This window comes from Danio rerio, chromosome 22, assembly GCF_052040795.2.
Source record: "Danio rerio strain M-AB ecotype USA chromosome 22, GRCz13ab, whole genome shotgun sequence".
In the NCBI taxonomy this organism is placed as follows: Eukaryota; Metazoa; Chordata; class Actinopteri; order Cypriniformes; family Danionidae; genus Danio; species Danio rerio.
This window is the reverse complement of record NC_141042.1, coordinates 16,505,918-16,530,860: the sequence shown is the minus strand read 5'-3', so window position 1 is coordinate 16,530,860 and position 24,943 is coordinate 16,505,918. Positions and strand designations below refer to the sequence as shown.

At 34.1% G+C, this 24,943-nt stretch overlaps 1 protein-coding gene across 3 annotated transcripts in view; it reads right to left on the bottom strand.

Annotated features, from left to right (window-relative positions):
* Nucleotides 1-24,943, bottom strand: part of rc3h1a (ring finger and CCCH-type domains 1a) — a 46,488-nt gene that overhangs the window by 10,836 nt on the left and 10,709 nt on the right. For all 3 annotated transcript variants that reach the window (XM_087303146.1, XM_087303145.1, NM_001082859.2), the window contains 12 exon segments: nt 23,330-23,450; nt 20,727-20,966; nt 16,181-16,356; nt 14,589-14,789; nt 12,158-12,290; nt 11,940-12,058; nt 9,997-10,109; nt 9,637-9,918; nt 8,551-8,753; nt 6,690-7,036; nt 5,594-5,755; nt 3,443-3,586 (listed from right to left, as the gene is read on the bottom strand). In XM_087303146.1, the coding sequence (XP_087159272.1) occupies nt 3,443-3,586; nt 5,594-5,755; nt 6,690-7,036; nt 8,551-8,753; nt 9,637-9,918; nt 9,997-10,109; nt 11,940-12,058; nt 12,158-12,290; nt 14,589-14,789; nt 16,181-16,356; nt 20,727-20,966; nt 23,330-23,450 (2,241 nt within the window).

Sequence of the window (24,943 nt, the reverse complement as noted above, 5' to 3'; positions counted from 1 at the left end):
AATGAAACAGAATATGCAGACTGACACGTCTGGCCAAAAACTGGAAAACTGGCCAATTCTGGCTTCCATTTTTTTTTTTGTAATTATGACTTTTGAGTTGCTTTATTTTGTGCAGTTGTTTTCATTTTTGGCAAACAGTGGGGCTGGACTAACCTCAAATGTCAGCAGTTATGTTCAGTTTTTATGAAATCAGCTGTGACTGAACATCTATTATTTGGGGATCTGTTGGGAGATGACTTCATCTTAACAGTAAATGCATGTGACTTTGGCTGCGACCGAAATCGCCTATTACTACATGACCGTTAGAAAAGTACGCTCTGTATAGTATAAATGTGAGTAATATGAATAGAATTCGGACATACTACATCTGCGATTTGTCATGATAACGAGACATGACAAATAACGAGTCAGTTGCGTTGCTTCACTCCCATTTATGAATTATATTGCATTGCATCATGGGATAGTGTAGCATCAACTGAATGTGCACTTCAGAACCTCATTTAGAAGTAGTAGGTTCAATTCGATTTATGTTTATTTCTACTGCAATTTTTACAATGTAGATTCTATCAAATCAGCTTAACAGAAGTTCTAGTAAAGTCCAGTTTTCAGAGGTAAAGGTCATGCAGGAAACTCACATGTCTCACATAATGTTTTCTTTTGAATATTATGGATTCAGACATAAGACTTGGCTTACATACTGTTTCTAGCATACTATATAGTGGGGAAGTATGCAATTTTTGACATAGCCTTTGCATTTATTTTAATTTACTTATAAGTAACCTGCCTGTCTTCATTTAAATACACCATCACTGGAATATATTTTACTATATACTACATTAAACTAATTTTGAGATAACTTTTTTTAAAGAAGAACTCCTGAGTGATTAAAAAAGTCAAAATATACAATGTTCCATTTGCTAGCGCACAAGTCACATTATTAGTCATAACTAAGGCCAGACCAAATCTGCAAACATTTATTGCTATTTCTGCAGAGAAAAGAATCTGTGGATTTATGCAGATTGATTTTGGGAGTATCATAACTAAAAACTTATTATATGAAATAAAACATAAAACCTTTTTAAATGTATTTAATGTTTACAATGCAAATCAAATTAGATCAAATTATTTGGTAAAAGCAAGTCTCTCATATAATATATCTACTAAAAGACAGAAAATATTACCTTACAAACTGTATTGTCAATAAATCATATATTTTCTTTTTAGTCAATAATAACACTGAAATTAATTTAAAAACTGAACAAATATAAACGAACAAACATTTACACAAGTAAATAAAAAGACCCAATGATGAGATAAAAATCTGCAGACATCTGTGTATTACTGTACACGCAGATTCCATGTGGGCCTAGTCATAACCAGTGTTGGGCAATCACACGTTTTTTTGTGACTTTACTTTTGACAGTAACTAATGCTGTAACACATTCCTTTTTAAATATAGTACATCCGTTATGGTTAAAATATGATGCATTTGTCCGTTACTTGGTAAGTTAATTAATTTTAGCTGCAGTCTAGCTCACATCTTCCTGTTTACAGCGGTGATGCATTGTGGGATTGGTGGATGACAACCAACCACCGTAAAGAAGACGTGTCATGTATGAGGAACCAGCCTGAACAATAGTCAAGCAAAAGCAGAGACCGAATGCACACAAAGTACACCAAGTATACGCACAAGAGAGACCGGGTGCCAGCGAAAGAGGCCAAGTGTGCTCACAAGAAAGAGCTGTAAATGTTACTATCATTAATTACTATTACTAACACTACTATGTTTGTGGTTTTCAAATAAATACACATTTGTTCTGTATAGCAAAACTGATTAGTAAACACAGTGACACATTTCTGCTATATTTCAGAACACGTTATTTAAATGTAGTGTTGTACTGCTCAACAAAATGCAGTGATTTATTTTTTTAATAGTTTTACATATTTTTTAAACAACAGCAGATTTTGCACTTTGAGTATACACAGCTTACTTTCCATAAGTTGTTGACATCCCACATTTAATTTGTGGTTAGTTTGAAAATTGCTCAGATTTAATTTGAGCAGCTATTATGTTTTGTAGTATAAAATGCATAAAATTTATGTTTGTCTATAATAGCAGTTTTTTAATGCTGAGTTTCATCAAGTTGATTTTAAATGATAATTCAGATCACTTTCGTTTATTTATTTTATAAAGGTTTTGTGTTTGTTGTATATTCTTTCTAGTTTTTATACTCAAGTTGTGAAGTAACATGTTTAAGGGTTAAATAACAGGTGTATATATATATATATATATATATATATATATATATATATATATATATATATATTATAAGGGTATAGTATATTGCTGGTTTATCACCTTGTGATATTTTTACTTTTGTGCTGCTGGTCTGACTTAAATTACAGTAGTGTCAAAAAATATTTTTTGTTCAAATCTGTCCTATATATGATGTCTTATGGTGTGAGAATGCAAATGAATTAAAACAGTGAAGTTGATCAACAGTGTATTCTCCATGCAGATATATTACTTTACAGTAATGCATTACTTTTTGGTGTAAGTAATCAATAGAGTAATTGAGTGACTTTTTGAATGAAGAAACTAGTAACTGTAATTAGTTACTTTTTTCAGTAACCAGCACAACACTGGTCATATGGTAAACAATTAATCGGTGCATATCCCATGTAAAGTTCTGTCATAAAAAAAGCTAATTTGTTGGCTTGGGAAGAATATGTTTAGCCATGCCCCCTACATCATCATTTTGAAATAATTCTACAGCAGTTTCGTGCAGGCTTTAAGGATGCAGCAGTGAACCTTGCATACTGATGTTATACTATACATGGTTAACTTAAAACTGCAGAATTTGAACTTGCAGTGATTTTTGTTCTTTGTGCAAAGGCAAAAAAAAAGATGTAAAAAAATTTGATGTTTAAAGTATAAAATGTCTTAATATCTAACATCATAAAATATATAGTTTTAAAACAAATTGTTTTAAATTGGTATAGAAAAAAATATTGTACTGAAAGCAGTGTCAAAGTATCAGAATTATACTTAATTTTTCAACAATATATTTAGCCCTAGTATGAAATGAACTAAAGTCAAGATTACGTTACTCTCTCTTCTTTGATACATCCATATAATGCACACACACACACAAACATATATATACACACATACACCTATGGCCTTGGGTTAGTCAACAGGATGATTAGTACAGACTAGCCAGAATAAACACTGATAACCTTTTGTAATAGAACAGCCACTGAAAACAGCTCAAACTTTTTGTGTGGGAGAAAAACTGCAAAATCCTCTTGCAATGAACACAAATGTAATACTTGTGGTTGTTTGTCAGGGCGTTGCGTGTGGTTTCTTACTGCCTCGAGGCAAAACTGGCCAATGCTAAGTTTCTGTAAAGTTCTGTTAACTATAAACAGGCAAACTTACTGCGTCCATGGAGTGCATGCCCTCTTTGGACTTCATGTCTTTGCTGCCGATGTAAGAACCGATGGTGTCACATAACCATGGTGAATATGAGGCAGTGTAGTCCGGTTCCCGGAAGTGTCCAAATCCATGCGAGTTCTCAATGTACTGTAAACCATATGGACATGACGACTTATTATGGAAGACTACAAAATCGATCTTTTTTTTGTTTGCTTTTGAGTAAACAACATTTAGAAATATAAAAATAAAAATCATGAGACAATCTATTGTAAAAAATAATTAGAAAATGAAAATGGTAAATGTATTATAATAGAAAATCTTAAATGCTAAACAAAATGTTTGAAAATTCCCTATGTAATTTATATTAATAAAAAAAAACATATATAAAAAATTATTTATTTATGAAATAAAATTCTTAAATAAACATATTAAAGGAAAATTTTAATAAGTATTAATGAATAAAAATAATATTATGAATATTTCAATCAAGTTTAATTTTAAAAACAGTATTATTATAATTATATCTTTCTATAAAAACAGTATTAAACTTTTTTGTATTATTATTTCAAAATAAAACATACTAGGAAAAAAATGTATGTACAGGTGTGGTCTATATACACTAGTTTAGTTTATTTGTTTACAGGGTCAATGCACATTAATAAACATTACTGTAAAATGTGCCAGAATTAGCCAAGAATGGCTATTTTTCATCCGTAGACCCTTTACAGAATGTTAAAAAGTCACACCTAAAATAGAAGCACAACATTAAACATTAAATACACTTTCATAAGAAATACAGTTAAAAAAGTAAAGAAAAGAAAAAAAAAAAAGAAAAGAAAAAAGAGCAGGCTGATGGGAGCAGAGGACAAAAAGCCAAAGACAACAGTACAAATGTGTCAAGAATACAGTACTAATGCTGACAATGTAATCTTTCCCCTACCTGACAAAAGTCTTGTCACTTATACAAGTTTTATGCAGGTCGCACACCAGAAGCGCCGCTCAGTGATTCGCCATGCATTTCAGAATTCTAAATATAGGTTTTTATCAGGGTACACACAACAGTGCCGCTAGTCGGTGGCATCCAGCCACAACTCAGGACACTGTTCATATTTCTGCTGCACCACAGAACGCCATCTGGTTAGTTTCATTTTAAATAGCAAGCGAATGTGCGCGCCTGGTGTGCGATATTTTCAACTGTCATGTGCATGCTGTGTTGCGGCGATGAGCGGTGCATTCGGCGTGTGACGCCCTTTAGGAAGAACAAATAATAACTTGACTTCTGATACCAAATGATCAACTAGAAGTGGCTTATATGGAAGGCAAATTAGGATTATTCATTTAATTAGGACAGTAAGGTCTGACTTTGCTCAAAAAAGGTTTTGTCACTTAACAGAAATAATGTACAGTAAAGAATTTAAAGTCATGGTGCAGTGGAAACAGAATTATTATTGAGTATGACTCCCATGAGCTTGGAGGACTGTATCCATACATCTCTGCAATGACTCAAATAACTTATTAATAAATACATCTAGAATGGCAAAGAAAATGTTCTTGCAGGACTCCCAGAGTTCATCAAGATTCTTTGGATTCATCTTCAAAACTTCCTCTTACATCTTACCCCAGACAATCAATGCTTAATGATGTTCATGTCAGGTGACTGGGCTGGCCAATCCTGGAGCACCTTGACTTTTTTTTCTTTCAGGAACTTTGATGTGGAGGTTGAAGTATGAGCAGGAGCGCTATCCTGCTGAAGAATTTGCGTGTATTTGTGTGTGTAATGTCTTGATATCTCAGGCTGTCATCCCCTCTACAGATCTCTTGCACGCCCCATACTGAACGTAACCCCAATCCACGATTTTTCCTTCACCAAACTTGAATGATTTTGGTGAGAATCTTGAGTCCATGCGGGTTCCAATAGGTTTTCTGCAGTATTTGTGATGACTGGGATATAGTTCAACAGATGATTTATCAGAAAAATCAACCTTCTGACACTTTTCCAAATGATCAACTAAGTCAAGCTATTATTTGTTGCTCCTACAACTGGGATCGACAACAAGACTTTTGTCAGGTAGTAGGTATGGTTTACATTAGCTTGCAGCCAAAAATCTTTTAAATTAAATTATTATTCTAATTATTAACATGCTTTATTCTTACATCTCTCTGTGCCCTCATATCTTGAGGGTAGCCCGAGTCATAAGAGTGTGAAGAGGCGAAAGGCGGTGGAGAAACAACCTTCCTCTCCTCCAGCTGGGCCATGATCTCCTTTCTGCGCCGGTGCAGGTAGTCTAGCGAGTGCTGAGTTCGAGGGTAGGCATTCTGGGAACACAAGATTTTCATTATTTAAGCTGTAAACCAGAGACTGCTGCAATGCTGACCATCAGCATTACATTTTCAACCGCTACTGCCTATGTCTCTCAAGGTGTCCCTCAGGGTTTTGTTCTGGGGCCCTTAATGTTCTTTTACTAGCTCCTACTAGAAAATAAAATCTGACATTGTGGTTTTAACTTGCTCTACATAACTTCACAACACTGCAACTGTACACAACAATATTTGAGATTGCAGAGAGGTGCAACATAAAATATGAAAAAGCTGAGATACAACCCTAAACCAGAAAAACGTCAATAAAAAAATAGTGACTTCCAAATTTTCTTAGACTTGTATTTTATGGCAGAAAATATGAAAAAATATTTCATGTTTTGTGCGGTCAACTTCATTTCACTTGTAAATATACATCCCTTCCTGTCATTAAGACCTTCCAAAAAAGTTGGGACAAGAGCAATTTAGGGCTAGTAATCAGGTAAATTTGTTAAATAGTGATTTGATTTGAAACAAGTGATGTCAACAGGTGATTCCAATTATGATTTGGTACTAAAGCAGCATCCAAAAAAGGTCCAGTTCTTTAGGAGCAAAGATGGGCTGAGGATCAACAGTTTGCCAACAAAAACATGGGAAAATTATTGAAATCCTCTTCAGTGCATAACATCATTAAAAGATTCAAGGAATCTGGAGGTATTTCAGTGCGTAAAGGACAAGGACGTAATCTTCAAAACGTAATCTCCGATCCATCAGGCGGCTCTGCGTCAAGAATCACCATTCATCTATAAGCTATAAAACTACCTAAGTACCACAATACGTAGTTATATCAACAAATGCTAGTCAAAACTGTACTGTGCAAAAAAAGAAGCCCTATGTTAACAGTGTCCAAAAGCGGCGGTTGATTTGGGGTTGTATTAAAAGTAGTGGTTCTTACCCTGTGATAATTCCTGATCTGACTGGGATGGTTATAGGTGTCATTGGTGTATCTCTCCTGAGCAGATTCGGGTAGATATGAGGTGCTGGTGTTTTGGGGTTGTAGCGGGGGAGGGATGTCTGGACTTCTTCGGACAAGCTCTTCACGTGGGGCGAATGTTTGGGGATGAGCGTAGGGTGAGTGGCATCGGTTGTCATGGCGTGAAGGGTATCCATAATGAGCGCTAGGATTGGCGTATTGGTGCTTTGAGACGTAGGGGTTGGGATAAGAGTCCGGATATGGCGACATTCCTGGATCCGGTGCGGGATGACGAGGGTAACGATGATGGTGGGGGTAAGGATTACCAGCTGAAAAGAGAAAAGCAGAGTGCTTGGTTATAGAAGTGCAAAATTCTAAGTGTCAAATTCAGAGTATATACAGGAATCAGAGAGTGAGCTTCAATTCCTTTTAAGACCTTTTTTAAGACTCTTTCCATACATTTTAAGACCTTATAACCACATTAGGTTTCAACTGGAAACACTGAAGAGATTTTAACTTACAGCGTATATACTTAACATTAATGTAAGGAACAAATCCAAAACTAAAACATTATTCATATCATGAATACAAATCTATTATACAAATCTATCTGAATTAGCTAGTATTTCTCTACATTGATTTATCAACTTTTAATACTTTTTAAGACCCAGATGACACACTGAAAGTGAAATTAGGTTGAATGGGACACTGGAGGAAATGTCCTCTTATGAGGGACAAATTTGTTAAATAGTAGTTTGCAATTACAACATTAAAAGGGATGAATATTTTCTCACACTCAAGTGGTTCTAAACTTCCATCAATTTCTCTCTTACGACACAAAACAAGACATTCTGAAAACTTTTGGGAACTAGCAGCAGTTGTGAGCAATAGTATGAAAAAACTATGAAATTTATTTGCTGCTGCGATCCAACATTCATTAAAATATCATCTATTTCAGAAAAGTGTTAAACTCAACAGGCTTTGAAACAATTTTAGAATGAGTGAATGATGACAGAATTTAGATTTTTGGGTGAACTATCTTTTTAATATTATTATTACCATTAACCACACTAACCAGTGTATAATAAACAATAAAATTGCAGTACTTTATCCTTTTTGCAGTGAATATATTAATTTAAATCTATACATTTAAACATTTTTAGATTGATGACAATTACTACATAATATATTTAGTGCGTTTTTGTTCTTGTGACATGGAGCTAAATAAATGACACTAAAATCAGGCTGAAAGTCCCTATATTAACGAATTGATTCATTGACTTTTTAATTCAAGTGATTTGTTCAAAACAGCTAATTCATTTGGAAATTAAGCAATTGACTGTCATTACAAATATTTCATTAAAAAATAGATTCCAAAATCGGTTAATTCTGGAAGGAAACATATTTCTTGGACCAGCATAGTTTGGAAAAAACTTTACTGATGAAACAGAGGAAAAATATAAACATTATATTAAAAATGTCTTCTAATACTTTTTGCTGTTGTTGTTGAACTGATGTATAAAATCAATTCATTTGCAATCATACTAACAAAACAGGAGAATGTGCATCATCCAGTAATAAATGTTTGCGAAAAAGACATGCATCTTGCTAACACATCATTAGAACAATGTTACTATTATAGCTTATTTTATTAAATGATTTTAAAGCATATATTATGTCATATGTTATGACTCCTAGCTTCCTTTCTTTTGGTCTCAATTAAAATATCAAAGCAGACTCACATTATTTAGTTTTCACATTTCTTTTGTTTTCTATATTTATATTTTATATTGCTATTTAAATTAGATAGCCTTTTGGGCTGTAGATAACAGTTTCTGTGTACCTGTGGCATACTGGGAGGATTCGTATGAGGCAGATGGTGGTGGTGGTGCTCTTGTTTCAGGGAAATACAGGTCAGGCTGGTGTGACGAATACATCTGAGGAACTCTAGGCACCGCAGACAAGTGCTTCTGTCCCACTGCGCCATCGCCTGCTATCCTGGACTGGGCATTCATAAGCATTGATGGTTTCGGTATGGATTCCAATCTATGAATCGGAGGAGATAGAGTGCAATTAATATTTAATTAAAATAAACTGCAAATAATTATCCACAAATATATAGATTATATGAAATAATTATACATAAATTAATATATTTTTATCATTTATTAATTGATTAAAAAAAATGAATTATTTTTTTAAACTGATTTCAGCTCCTGTGTCTGTATTTTAATAATTATAAATTATATAATTTTTTATATATTTTTTATATTATTACATTAATATTATATTTATTAAAAGAAAAAAATATGAATAAATTGGTTGAATTATGAAGTTAAATTTGATTAAAGTTAATAAAAAAATAAAAAGCCAAAAATTTACTAAAAAGAATAATAACCTAACCCTAATGGCAAACAAATAGCAATAAAAACTAATAATAAATCAATTCGTATTTTAAACGATTTATTTATTTAAAATTAAATAAAAAATATTTAATGACAATCAAAAAGTAATTAAAAAATTAGATTTTATATTTTACACTTTTTTGAATTTTATTATAATTTTTATAATATTAACAAAATTTAATTAAACATCAATTTTAATTAAAGTTAATACAAATAAAAATAAAATGGGGAAATTAATATTAATTAATGCTTTAAAATTAATACTATTTTAATTAATAATTTGATTAAAATTAATAATTAGATTTAAAAAATATTGCTATAAAACATTATAAAATAATTTTACATACCCTAATATTTTTTATTAATTATTAATTGATTAAATGAAATTAATTAAACAAAAAACTATTAAAATTTTTAACTAATAACTTATTAAACAATTAAATATATATTTGACATAAATGTTACATGTTTCTACGTCAGTCCTACATGAGATTCTTGTTCCTGGTGCCAGCGAACAAACTCACGAGTCTGGAGGTGAGCCAGGTGCACTAAGGCTCCCAGAATCCATCTTGGTAGGTTTGTGTGTGGGCTCATAAGATGGGTCCGAGCCTCGGGAAACCAGATGAGCCAGAGCCGATCCAGGTCCCGCTGCCAGTATCCCGTTGGTGATAGAGGAGGATTTGCGTGGCAGACCCTCCATGGGCGGCCCGTCGTCAGATAACAGTCCCAGATCCAGCTCATTCAGCTGGGTAAGAGACTGACTGAGCTGACGGCGCATCCCCACACGCTTGTTCATCTTACGGTATCTGTCGGTACACAAGAGAAGGTGAAGCTGATGCAAACACTGATTCTGCAGTACTGAATGTGTTTAATGTGGTGCTCACTTTTCTAGCTCGTCCTGAGAGTGAGCAAAGGTGCAGCTCGCTCCACGGGGACAGCCACCCTTCTGCTTCATGTCACGGCACATGTAGGTCTTGTATTTGCTGTGCTGAGGAGGCTGTGGAGCGAGAGTCAAGAGGTCAGAGAGGATTACTTACAGTTGAAGTCAGAATTATTAGCCCTCCTAAATTATTAGCCCTTCTGTATACTTTTCCTCAATTTTAATAAATAATTTCTGATTTAAAAACTGATTTCTTTTATCTTTGCCATGATGACAGTAAATCATATTTTACTTGATATTTTAAGACACTAGTATTCAGCCTAAAGTGACATGCAATGGCTAACTAGGTTAATTAGGTTTACTAGGCAATAAGCAAATCATTGTATAATGATGGTTTGTTCTATAGACAATTGAAAAAATACTGCTTATAATAATATTGACCTTAAAATGTAAAAAAAAAAAAAAAAAAAAAAAAAAAAAGGAAAAACTGCTTTTATTCGAGCAAAAATCTAACAAATAAGGCTTTCTCCGGAAGAAAAAATAAAAAAAGGAAATACTATGAATAATTTCTTGCTCTGTTAAACATCATTTGGTAAAGTATTTAAAAAAGAAAAACAATTCACAAGAGGGCACAATTTCTTTTTTGACGTCAACTGTATATATTCAGTATGTGCAGATACATGTTTATGTACTGGTTACTGAGCTAACGCTTCAATAAATTACAATGAATAAACCAATGCAATACTACTACTACTACTTATTACTTATATACTACTTATATTTATATATATATATAAATTAGACATTGCAATATATTGTTTTTCTGTGATATGAATAGAATTTCACCAGATGATTTGAATAGCTCTATTTGAAAAGAATTATTCATTTAGATTGACTGGGATGATGAAGCCTTTTTTGATGCAGAGCGTTTGGATAAATTATAATAAATTATGAACATGTATAAATACAACAGAGCAAAAATAAAAGTGAAACAAACAGTGCTTTAAGGTTTTCTACAGTCTAACAGTATTCAAGTACAGAAATTGAAAAATCAAACTCAAAATAACATACGCATATACTTCCAACTGAAACTGAATATTGAGTAGGGGGCGGGGCTTTCTTTTTGCTGATCATTCCCTCATAGCAAACTAACGGTAACAGGGTTTCTGCAGGTTTCACTAAGTTAAATTTAAGACTTTTTAAGACCATTATGAATGAAATTTTAGACTTATACAGGGCTAAATGCTAAGGATTATTCAAATATACCAGTATGAAAAAATTTCACTTGCCTTATCAAAAAATGATTAGAATTTAATACAATTCAATAATAATAATGTAATAATAAAAATATAGGTCAGGTCAGTCCTCGGCAGTAAATAAATGGAGAATTGTTAAACAAATGTTACTGTGAGGAAAGTAATTAAAACTTTATAGTAAATAAAGTTAAAATGCTATTTTTAAATAACATTTTTTATTGAGATTGGGATTGTTGGTGATTGGATGAGCGTACATTGTTGTATGATAATATACATTGTTAATGGCCAGACTGCGTAGCTTTACATGAATAAAGGAAAATGAAGATCTGTTTAAAAAGATTAAAGACCTACAACACAATATTTCAGTAGGCTTAAGACTTTTTAAGGCCTAAAATTTTGCTTTTGAGATCCCGTGGATACCCTGGATAAGAGGGTTGTAGTTAAGAATATTGAGTATGACGCTGTCAAACTGACATTATCAGAGAAGGACCGCCGCTCCAAACGCGGAAGCAGATGTTCAGAGTTTGATTATAAAAACAAACTTTTTATTTCACCGTATTAACTTGCATGGATAAATTGTTCACCTAAACAATAACAATATGGGCTAGCAAAATACATAATTGTGCAGTTTGATTTCACAGATTTCAAATGAAATTTTGAACAGGGATTATTTCACGATCTGTGTACAGACCTGCTGCTGATCCCCTCCTTTCTTGCTGTGGTTCTGGATGAAATCCACCAGTCCATGAACAACAGTCCGTACCGCCTCCAACCCTTTAGCCAACTGCTCCCATGTGGGCGCAGGGGCATCTATTAGCACAAACACAAATGAGCACAAACACACAACTTCACACATGCCATTTGTCTGTATAGCAGTGCCGATACACTCAAGACTGCAGACGGACAGACCTGGACTGGGGTCGATGTCGGCCAGCAGCTCCAAATGAGGCCTGAGGCGGTTCAGATTGGCAGGATCTCCGGTTCTCTGCAGGGCGATGGTAAGCTCCTGCACGCTCTGAGCGAAAGATGCTGGAGTCTGAAGCTGAAACACACAAAACCTCATAAACACATTCTTCACATACCGACAGGCGGACAAAAATCAACATGTTTTCATGCACACGGTGACGTTCCCTACATACTAAATGTGTTAGCTACATTACGAGGAGTGCTGGAGAACGCAAACACCATAATTTCTTTATAGACCTGCCTTGAAAAACCTCCAAGTGAAATTTTAGCACTGTTTTTATGCACCTGACTTTATGCACCAACTTTTACGATTTGGGGGTTTTGCGCGAAGTGTCTTTTCAGATTAATAAAAAAAAAACCAAAAAAACATCCAAAACATCCTTTCAGGTGTTTGTCACATTTAGCAACTTGTGTTGGCATATTTTATTTAAAATTGATTAATTTATTTAAATTTAATTTGTTTTATAATGGATTTTTTTCCTCCTTCACAGAGCCATACTTTTTACTGAGCCATAACTTTATCAGCACTTAAATATACCAAACTTAAAAGTTATATTCATATCTGTGTAACACTTTAATAATAAAGTTACATTTTTGCCTGATTATACCTGCTATTTCATTCTAAAAACAAAATCTGACATGTATTTTATTCTTGCTGCTTTCTTTTTAGTAATTTCTTTAACTACATAATTAATTAAGAGTTCACAAAACTCCCTCTGTAAACCACTTTTGACTCTAATTTGTCAAAAAAAAAAAACCAACAACAACGAGAATTTAACCCAATTTCATCCACATAACATTTGAAGAAAAGTGTAAACAACAACAAAAAATATTTACCAACACTTACGCCTTTCACATGTCATTTTAAACACTGACCCTCTTGAGTTTTTTAATGTGACCGCTTTAAAGTTTTCATGGCGAGGTGCAAGTTATCACAACACATCACAGCCCAGACGATTTAAGCATTTACATATTTTTTTCCTTTTCTGTAAATATCGATAAATGTCCTAATTTTATTGTGAAATATCTAATATTCTAATTCTCAAATATAGGTAAGAACATGCATTTAATTAGTAAAACCTGACGCAAAATAAAATAAAAGTTATTTAATATGCATCTTATAAATATTTAGGTGTCGGGCTTGATGAAGTTGTCTTACAGTTTTTTTTTTTATATTGATAGCCTTTTAAAAAAAATCTTAGACCATTATCAGGTTTTTTATTTTCAACAATGTTTAGTTGAGATTACACGTCTATCAGTATTGAATTACGGTGATAAACTTTATATGCAAGCACCTCTGAATGTTTTTTAAAAAATTGGATCTTGTATATCATAGTGTCCCTGGTTCAAGCGCACGCACACATCTCTGTAGTTTATATAAAATGACAGAATAGAGCTCATTACAGTTAAGGAGAAAACAACATATTGTAGTTTCCATTTATAAGCTTAGTAAATTACCACAGTATTTATCTAGTTTGTTGGAGTACTGTTTGAATACTTACAATACCAGATCAGCAGATATTGTATACTCTTACTTAAGATGCCATTTTTTAACACAGAGGTAGGTCGATCTGCATTTTCCAAGTATACTCCATACGTATGGAGTGAGCTTCAACATATATTACATATGAAATCCGTACCATCCATAGCTATATTTAAAAATAGTTTAAAGACGTTTTAACAATTGATTATGGTTTATACTGTTTTTGTGTGCGTGTTATATATATATATATATATTTTTTGTAACTCTATTCTATGCTGTCTGTCTTAACCTGGACTCCCTGGTAGAAGAGATATAGATATTGTATCTCAATGGGACATTCCTGGTTAAATAAGTTAATAAACATTTGTTTAAAAACACTAATAAATTGTGATTTATGAAAAGAGCTGTGCGTGTCTTTTTCTGGCTCAGTGTGAGCCATTGTGGGAAAGCAGATTTGAGTTTAATGACAATTATTTAAAATATTTATTAAATTACCCATTATATTACTCATGTAACCAACCACAAACCTTCCCCTCACAGTAAATGTACAAAAAGTAATTATAAAGACAATTACTTATATTATTTTGAACTTAGCCATTAATTATATTTTATTAAAATCTACCCCAGCCCAACCCCAAACCTACCGCTCACAGTAATGTAAAAACAGTCATATTTGTTGTACAGTATATAAATTGTTGTAATAATATAAACAGTTATGGCTAACTTCTAGACTAGCCCAGAGCACCATCTGCTGTTAAAAACTAAGCTCAGAATCGATTTGAGGCAGAATAGTGATGCATTTTGGAAAAAATTAAAAATAAAAATTCACAAAATCTAATGATTTTTTGCCACAGCTCTACATAAAATCCATTTTTGTTCATCCTGTTGTACCTTGTCAATAATAGACTGCATGTGGGACTTGTGGGACTGGTCGCCATACAGGAGAGAAGACCACTGGTCTGGGGCAATGCGCAGGCCGCCCTCCATTGCGATCTGGACGATCTGAGAGTCGTGTTCTCTACGAAGAGCCTCATATGTGCGAAACTCTTCCTTCAGCTGCATCAAGGAGGAGTCCTCATCACGCTTGGTCACCTGAAGTTAAAACGAACAAAAAAAATTAATAAACAAAATGGTTTACATTTCATTTTATAGTTGAACATATGTGTTAACATCAATATATATTTAACTGTAAGTGTTTACTGTAACTGTTTAATAGCTAATGGCAATTTTATACAGGCCTAATTTTATTTATATTTTCATTTAAATTACTTTTAATAAAATTACAAAAATAAAACAAATTTAATATAATGTCATTAATATCAATTATTACTTTTTAGAATTAATAATATTTCATTATTAAAAATACATGTACTTGTTATTAAATTCCTAATATTCCTAATATAAACAATAAATGTAACAATTTGACAGGTAAGAAAGCTTGTAAATAAAAAAAAATAAAAAGCTGGAAAAAAAAAAGTGCAGCTAATATTATGCTGCATTCACACCAGACGCGGAACGCGTGTCAAGCGCGAGTGATTTACATGTTAAGTCAATGCAAACGCGCGAATAGACATCCTGCGGCGCGATACGCATGACTGGCGCGGTGCGAATGGCACGAATTGAGCGTTTTACGTGTTTGACACGCTTAACGCGCAAATCGCTTGAGTTCAAAAATCTGAACTTCAGTGGACATTCGCGCAGCGTTAACCTATCAGGAGCTTGCTCTTGTGGGGGCGTGATTGTGACGTATCCCCTGTTGTCAGTATCCCGGGAGAAAACCTCCAGCCGACACCGACAAAAAGTTCATCAAACTGAGCTTGGCTCAGTCAAAAGCACCGCTGAAAGCCTCCGTCATCCAGGTTCAGCTCTGAAAGGATATAGTGGACTAACAGAGGATATAGAAATGACCCTAAACATAAAAACGGTTATTTTCTTCATAAAACCCATGTTAGCCATTTAGCAACGAAGCTACAGTCACCGAGCAGACAGAAGCCCTGCCCATCACGCAAATACGCGTCTGTTCTGAAGCGAATTTGACACGCGAATGAAGCGGTTTTGACACACAAATGAAGCGAGTAAACTCAAATGTTCATGCGGCTATTTACGCGCGAATAGCGCAATGCATTCCGCATCTGGTGTGAACACAGCATTATAGTTAAGTGAAGCTAGTATTTTGTGTTTTATAAATAAATAATTTCTTATAAGTATCTTTATTATTACAGACTTTCTAAATATAATTAGCTAAAATTATACAAATAGATTTAAAAAAAACACACTCACTCAAACACACACACACACACACACACACACACACACACACACACACACACACATACACACACACACACACACACACACACACACACACACACACACACACACACACACACACACACACACACACACACACACACACACACACACACACATATATATATCAAACCATGAAAAGTAATAAGAAACATCAATATAGTAAAGGAAACCTTAAAGCAGGAGGCCCTGTAGAGGAGCTGCACCACGTGTCCTATGCTGGTTTTGGAGGCCTGAGGAAAGCGTGGTTCCAATCTCTGGACCACAAACAGGACCAGAACTTTCCTTGAAAGGGCCGAACCATCCTCCAGAGCGAGCAGAACCAGCTTTAATGCTTCTTCCTGCATGGCTGTTGGGCAGAAGCAATCTTAGTTAGCACCAACAATTCATTTCACACACCTATTATGTGCCCTCTAAAATGTTGTGTGGAGGAGTGTTTATGATGTTTGCAGTGTATGATAATAAACTTCACCCACTCACTTTTTTATAATCCCAATCAGGGGACATTATACAGTACATTATCTCAATACAGAGGCAGTTGTGGCCAAATGGTTAGGAATTATGGGCTTATAAGTGTGTGTGTGTGTGTGTACTCTCACTCCTTATTAAGTATAGTATATGAGGTATATTAAGTGTCATGCTCCTCATTGGTGGAATTCAAAACATGCATTTATTATGCACATGATAATCAGATGAGCGACTTTTAAACAGGGCATGTTTTCTGTAAAGATGACAGTGGAATGTTTTGCACATCAGAACAAGGAAGAAGGGCAGAAAAAGCTCGTCGCATGATTCTTTGTGTGAATAATGGGAGTAAATTCCATTGAACTATAAACAATCAGTGAAGTGTCAATCTTCTCTTCCCAGTTCATCCATCCAATATTGAGGTAAAAACTATTTAGAATTACGATTTTACTATCAGCGTATCATGAATAACCCCAAAAACTGAGGCGAGCATTTATGCAACACAACAGACTATATGGCATATTTAATATTACCGTACTGTAGGGAATATAACGAGAAAATAATCTGGAGGAAAAACACAGTGAACTCAAGAGAGCTTTGGCCACAGATGGCTGTCATACTAATGACACGTCAAAATACCAAGCATAACGTTGTTCCTTTCTTTTTTGGGATAAAAATAAAGCACAAGGTCAAATGTAGCTTTCGATCAGTTCTCTTTATATATTAGGATTATCTATAGCTGGGGATGGGATGATAACCGTTTTCAAAGTATACCGCGGTTCGGAAAAGTCAAGGTTTTAAAACCGACCAAAACTTTCTGTAATACTGTTTCTAAAGTAAGTGTAAGATTTATTATTTACTTTTACAGGATTATTAAACTGTAAAAATTGAGCCAGTCATGTTCACTGCTCCAAAATATCATAAACCTTTCAAAAAATAAAATAAAAGTTTTCAAAGGGGGAAAAAATTATTGTTTTTTATCCAGACATTTAAAAAGAACTCATTTTAGAGCAGTAATCAAAATACTATGATATTGTGAAACCGTCACGGTTATCATACCGTCAGAAACTTATAACGGCCCATGTCTATCTGTAGCGCAACCTTATTATTTGAAGTGATTTTTTCCCAAAATCGGATGTCAGGGGTTATCAAAAGTAACTACTTTGGTACCAATCGGTACTGAAATGCTAAAAAAGTTAATTTCCCACTAATGTTTGAGCTTCTTAAACTCTGATTGGTCAATGTGTTCACCTGCTCAACAGATATGACTGTGATTGGCTGTCGTTTTGCCACTTTTCACCGCTGAACATCATGTAAGGATGGTCGATAAATTGAATTTATTAATCAAAATGAATGTAAAGTTTATATCAATTTGTTTGAATGAAACACATGCGACACTCCCCTGTGTGCTTCTGTAGTTCTCCATGCTTTACAATAGAAACACACAAAAAACATGGCAGCAAGCAGGGAAGAACTTGGAGAAATGTTGCACTCTACAGAATAAAAAGAACACGACAGCACATGGACACCTGCCAAGACAGCATCATTCAGGGTAGAGATCTGCGCGGGACTAAATTTTGAATCCCGCTCCCGCCCGCACCCGCCAGGTTTTAGCCCGAACCCGACCACTCCCGCTTAAATTAAGAATTTATTGTCCCGCTGCCCGACCCGCCCCGTTTTCTGCCTGCCGCGCCCGATCCCGCTAAAGAGCGGGGGAGAACAAAACCGAAAATCCCCCAGCTATACAGTCCAGACAGCCAAGCTGTCAACACACACAGCACCAAGCACACACACACAGACAAATCTCTCTCTCTCTCAACTTCTCTCTCATGCACTTACACACACACAAGCACCAAGCAGACACACAGGCGTTTGCTTTTATATCAACTCAAAGGCTTGTAATACCATGCATCAAGTACCAATGTAATACCAAAAGGTTATACTACTAAATTTCAATGACTTTTCCAGGACTTTCAAGCAAATTTTCATGAACTTATGTTTCATGTAATGTCTAAGTATAGATGGTAAATAAAAATAAAAACAATGCATGTTCAAATTTATTACAGCATATCATAAAATATGCAACAATCTATTTAGTTTAAAGAGCCCATATTATGGGTTTTTGAAAATGCCCTTCCATGTAGTGTGTAACACAGCTCTAAGTGAAGTGAAATATCCAGCTAAGGCTTAAATCTGTAAGTGTACAGTGTTTAAAACTGTTGAATCAGCTATAAAAGAGTCGACTCCTAGTGCTTCAAACTAGTCGTCTTAATAACAAGTCATTAGGTGTTTCGCCATGAGGTGACAAGAAGGCTATTCACACGCTCGCGCAAACCCGGGAGATTTGAAACCTGCTGCCCCGCCCTCTAACACGGAATAAGCCACACACACACACACACACACACAACACACACACACACACACACACGCGCACACGCACACAACACACAACACACAACACACAACACACACACACACAACACACACAACACACACACAACACACACACAACACACACAACACACACAACACACACAACACACACAACACACACCAGTCGATTGAAGTCACACTGCAGATGGATAGTCTCTATCCAAAGATGAAACTTCAGCGTAAGCCCAGCCTTGAGCAGTTGGAAACTATTGGAAACTTCTGGAAAATACATGCTACAAAGAATACTATAATTCTTTGCCAGTGGGCAATATAATTGGGACTATCTTTGCCAGTGGGACTATAATTCTTTGCCTAGTAGTATTTACATTCAACCACTGGCAGCTAAACTCCACGCCTTACATTATCGAGCGTGTATGCACTGTGACTACTTCTATATTATTGATTAGCTGATGGGCATTTCACTCTGTCTGTCGCATAAGGCAGTCAGTGTCGACCAATCGCAACAGACTGTCATTGGTCCAATCAGCGCAGATTAGCTTCGTGTTAAGGAGGGATTTGGGAACAAATGAATCACTGGACGATTCATATGGGAGTCGCTTGGATAATTAGGTAAAAATAAATGCAGATTATAAGACCATGAAAGTGTTTTTTGACCTTGCATGCATATTAGACTGTTGTTGGAGACCCTTACAACCAAAATATGACCCTATTTCATGTATAATATGGGCTCTTTAAATTAATCTTTATATCTATGTAAAATTTATTTAGACAATGTTTACACAGCACTAATAATGTGACAGCATGTGTTTGACCATGGATAGAAAAGAAGTAAAGACAACTAACCTATATTTAAGCATTTAGATACTTGTTAAACTAATTTCCATTACTTTTCCAAAACTTGGTGGGTTTTTCAGTTTTTCCAAAACTTTTGCAGGCCTTGAAAATGCCATGTCAAAATTCCATGACTTTTCCAGGTTATTCATGACAGTATGAACCCTGTAAATTGTTTTGTCTTTTGTGATATTTTTAGTTAAACAAAAGACTATTTTCCATTCATATATTTAATCATTGCGGATTCCTAAAAAAAGTATAAAAATCTTATCTCGTTCTTATGAACCCAATCTTGTCTAGTCTGGTCGAGTAAGCTTCTTGTCTTAAATTTATTGTTGTTGTTTCAGGGCTTTTTTAACGACTCAAAAGACATTTGTTACTAGGTACTGTGAATATTAACACCATGTGAAAAAACTCGCTCAGTGCAAAGCTCAAATAAAAGCAATAAAATGTAACCCACCAGCTAAGCACAAGAAAGTTATGTTAGCTGATATAGCTCAAAATGAAAATCAATAAACCTCCTAATGTAAGTTTATAAAGAGTACAAAAGAATATAGAAATACATCATCTTGGAAAAAGCGCCCTTTTTAACAATCATTATGAGTTTACTTTCACTGTCATTTTATAAAATGATTCAACTGATATTATGATGATGATTATTATTATTATTTTAAAAGTCTTGTTAAATCTTTAAATGACAGCAAGGTTCTTAAGAAAATGTTTTTCTTTAGCATTTTTAGCACAATTTAGCATTCGACTCCATGCATTTTTAAGTAATGGGGGGAAATCAGCATTTTTTAAGAACGTGTTTAAATGTTAGAAGAAAATTGACGTTTTTAAAATGTCTGTACAGATTGGTTGATATTTCAAGTTGATATTTTTGGCAACTCTACCAGTCATGAGGGGAAAAAGATGGATTAAATACAAACATCTGAGGAGTATTTCAAGTTAAAACTCCATATACACAGCCTGGTAAAAATATAGAACTATTTTACATTTTGGTAAAAGGGTCAGGTGGTAAAATTTTACCAGGGCCAAGAAACTGGCAGCCTCTGGCTCTGACGGCGGCCCATAGGTTGGAGGAGAGCTGCTGGGGGTTCTGATGCTGGAGAATGAGCTCTGTGACAGTGCGTTCGCCCAGGGAACGGGCTGCCCTCATGGCCCGGATGCGGCCCTCCTCTTCCACCAGCTGGCAGTGCACCAGCGTCACCAGCTTCCTCTGCATGGGTCTGCTGAGGACACTCTGAGCTGCGCCATTCAGACCTGCACCTGCACACACATAAACAAGAGTCAACAGAGTCTTTCACTCATTGCTGAATGATGTGAAGGATGACTAGCATGGTGAATGGTTAAGGATGCACACAATTTTAGTAATTGCAAAAACTAAGTAATATGAATAGATAGCACAAAAAAATATATATTAAAAACAAAACTTATGAGGAAAGATTGTGCCTACACTGGATTACCTTTTAGGTTTCTAAATTAAATGAAAATAAACAAATTCATTTCTAAAAAGCATTTTTTTAAATAATTTTTGCTTTGCAATGAATGTTTACAATGAATTATTATTAATGTTTTAAATGTAAAAACAAAGCATATATAAAACAGTGAATTTTTAAGTATCCAAACATAATAACAACAATTAAAAAATAATAAATACATAAAACACGTCTTTGTCCATACATATGCCAGAAACATATAGGTCCCATGTCAGCAACATATATGTGCCAAAATATATAGGTCAAAAAAATATGCGAGACACACACACTTCCCATACATGTCAGAAACATATGTGCATATATGTAAAGCGCATGTGTCTCATAGACACCAAAAACATTTATTTACCCCTAAATGTATAGCACATCTATGTCCCATATTTGTCAGAAACATACATGTCTCATATATGTAAGAAATATAGGTCTACATATATGTCAGAAACATATAGGTCTCATATGTCATGAACATACATGTCCCCTACATGTATAGCAACCACATTTATGTCCCGTATGTCAAAAAATTGTCTACATATATCCCAGAAACGTATATGTCCCATATATGTCAGAAACATATATGTCCACAAATATGCAAGAAACATACATGGCACATTTATGTATAAAACACATAATGTATGTCCTATATATGTCAAAAACATCTATTTCCACATATATGCCAGAAAGGTATACAATCCTTGTGTATAACAAATAAATGTCCCAAATATTTCAGAGATATACGTCCACATGTATGCCATAAACATACATGTCCCATACATGTCAGAACCATATATGACCCTTATATTTCAGAAACATATGTCCACATATATGTCAGAAACATGTATGTTCCATATATGTAAAACACATATGTTCTATTTGTCAGAAAAATAAATGTCCCATGTGCAAAACACATGTCCACATCTATGGCAGAAACATATATGTCCCATATATGTCAGAAATCTATATGTCCACATACATGCCAGAATCATATAAGTTGAAGTCAGAATTATTAGCCCTCCTGTTTATTTTTTGTCTCTATTTTCTGTTTAATGGAGAGAAGATTTTTTTTGCAACACATTTCTAAACATATTAGTTTTAATAACTCATTTCTAATGACTGATTTATTTTATCTTTGCCATGATGACAGTAAATAATATTTGTCTAGACATTTTTCAAGACACTTTACCGCTTAAAGTGACAATTAAAGGCTTAACTAGGTTAACTCAGTAAACTAGACAGGTTAGGGTAATTAGGCAAGTAATTGTATAACGATTGTTTTTTCTGTAGAAAAATCGAAAAAAAAAATATAGCCTAAAGGGGCTAATAATTCTGTCCTTAAAATAGTGTTTTAAAAAAATTAAAAACTGCTTTTATTCTAGCTGAAATAAAACAAGTAAGACTTTCTCCAGACGAAAAAATATTATCAGACACACTGTGAAAATGTCCTTGCTCTGTTAAACATAATTTAGAAAATATTTTAAAAAGAAAAGAAAATTGAAAGGGAGGCTAAAATAATTCTGGCTTCAACTGTATATGTCCACATAAATGGCAGAAACAGATATGTACCATAAATAAACATTAAAAAGTGCATGTAAATAGGAATACAAAATGCAGATATCATAAAAATATTACAAAACAAACTAAACGTAGCATAATAATAATAATAAAAGTAGTAGTGGTAATAATAATAATAATAATGAATTAAATTGGTTCTGCTTCTTTTTGCCTTGCATTTCAATTGACATCCTAATAGACTTAATGATATATGAATGTGCTTAGGATGAATCACTTAAAAACCACAAGGTGTAAGTTAAAGTCCAAGTGAATCTGAAGTCACTCCTTTCAAATTTAAATGTAATATTTTGTAGGGGTCTCATTTAATTTTTGCGCTCCTCTGATCCTTTACTTCCAAACTACCGGTTAACGCCATTAAACTGACATCATAGAAGGTCTGCCATTCATTTGTATTTTTTATCAGTAGATTCGTGGATTAATTGATCACTTTAAAACTAACAATGTGCGCAAAATAAACCTTGTAATTTTTGATTTCATGTTGAATTTTAAAACAATAAAAATACATATACAGTTCATCAAAACAAACAATACAAAAACAAATAGACAAATCTATAAAGGAGCAGTGACCTCTGGTGTTGCTGAGGGGTTTGAGATAGAGCGCCAGATCCTCCACACACGTGCGTGACTCCTCATAGTGTTTGACGTCCTCTGCAGCTGTCAGTAACGTCACGGGAGGAGCTTTGGGTACCTGGAGCAGAGAAGAAGAACAGAAACACAACATGTGTCTTTTAGCACATTAAAGACATAGACATTCGTCACATAACTGGACAGCTTTTGATGGGTCTGTCAGCATTCCTCTAAATGCAAAACAGTCACACCCACAGACTGCATCACGCTGAGCCATTCGTGCAGAACAACATGTGACTCACCATCAAGCAAACTGAGAGGAACCACTGTTTCAACCATGATTTTGAACTGTTCTGAACTCTCAAAGAGCTGGTACATGGCTAAGCTTAGCAACCAGTGTAGGATGTATCGAGTTACAAAGTGAGTAGTTACTTAAAGCAACTGCAAAAGTAACTGTTTTTGTTATACAATTTTAAACAGTTATGTTTTATTATTTTACAGAATAATTATATTTTTCAACAAAAAAAGGTTACATTTATGAAGAAAATTGCAAACGCTCAAAAAAATGAGCGTTCATAACAATACATGGTATAAATAGAGAAAAGCAGAGTAATTGCATATTTTGCTATGTAACTGTGTTTTACCGAATTATCCGATTTCAAAATTTTATTTATCAAGACAATCCCACATTCTGATGAAATAATGTACATACAATATAATGTATTAAGAAATTAATTCATATGGGGAATTCTTCTCCCCAAAGCAATGTATTGTAACGAAATGCTGGAATCTGTGATCATTGTAAGTTTTTCAATGACCAAATAAAAAAACTTATTTGACAAAAAGAAATTAATTCATGTAATCATTAATGACAAAAAAAAATTACTTCGAAAGTTTACTTAAGTTAAAAATAATGAATGTCTATGTTTTGACTTTAAAAATGGTAATGAGTGAAATTAAACTGAATTCTTTACATTTATTAGTCAATTCATTGAGATTTAAGGGGATTTTAAGTAGTATTTGGTCCAGTAATTTATTTCCTATTTGAACAATTTAATTAGATTTGAGCTAGGGATGCTCCGATCAGGATTTTTGCAGCTGATACCAAGTACCAATTCCTTGTGATGGTGATCGGCCGATACCAAGTAATGATTCTGATGCTTCAAGTTTTACAATACATAAAGCACATGTCCCTCAAAGTATGATACTTAAGTGGAGATCTTTCCTTACCTAAGAATATAAATGAAGGATGTTGCATATAATCCCTTAAATATGTTTCCTATAAACATTTAGTGTGGACTTGTGATGGTCAGATGCAGATTTACAGAAAATAAAAGATAAAATATGTAAAAAATAAAAATAAAATAATTAATAATAATAAAAATTTAAAAAAGACTAACAAAGCAATTTATACAAGTTTGTAGTGTAGGATTAATTTGAAAACACAGAACTTTCTGTTCTTGTATGTAAAAAGACCTAAATACAGACAAGGCCATTAAAATATTTGCTCATCTCCAACTCTTGATAGCAGTTCTATGACGCAGCTCTGGACAGCTTCCGGGAGAAGCCATACAGTTGGACGTATCACTCACCCGATTTGCACCAAGGATGCCC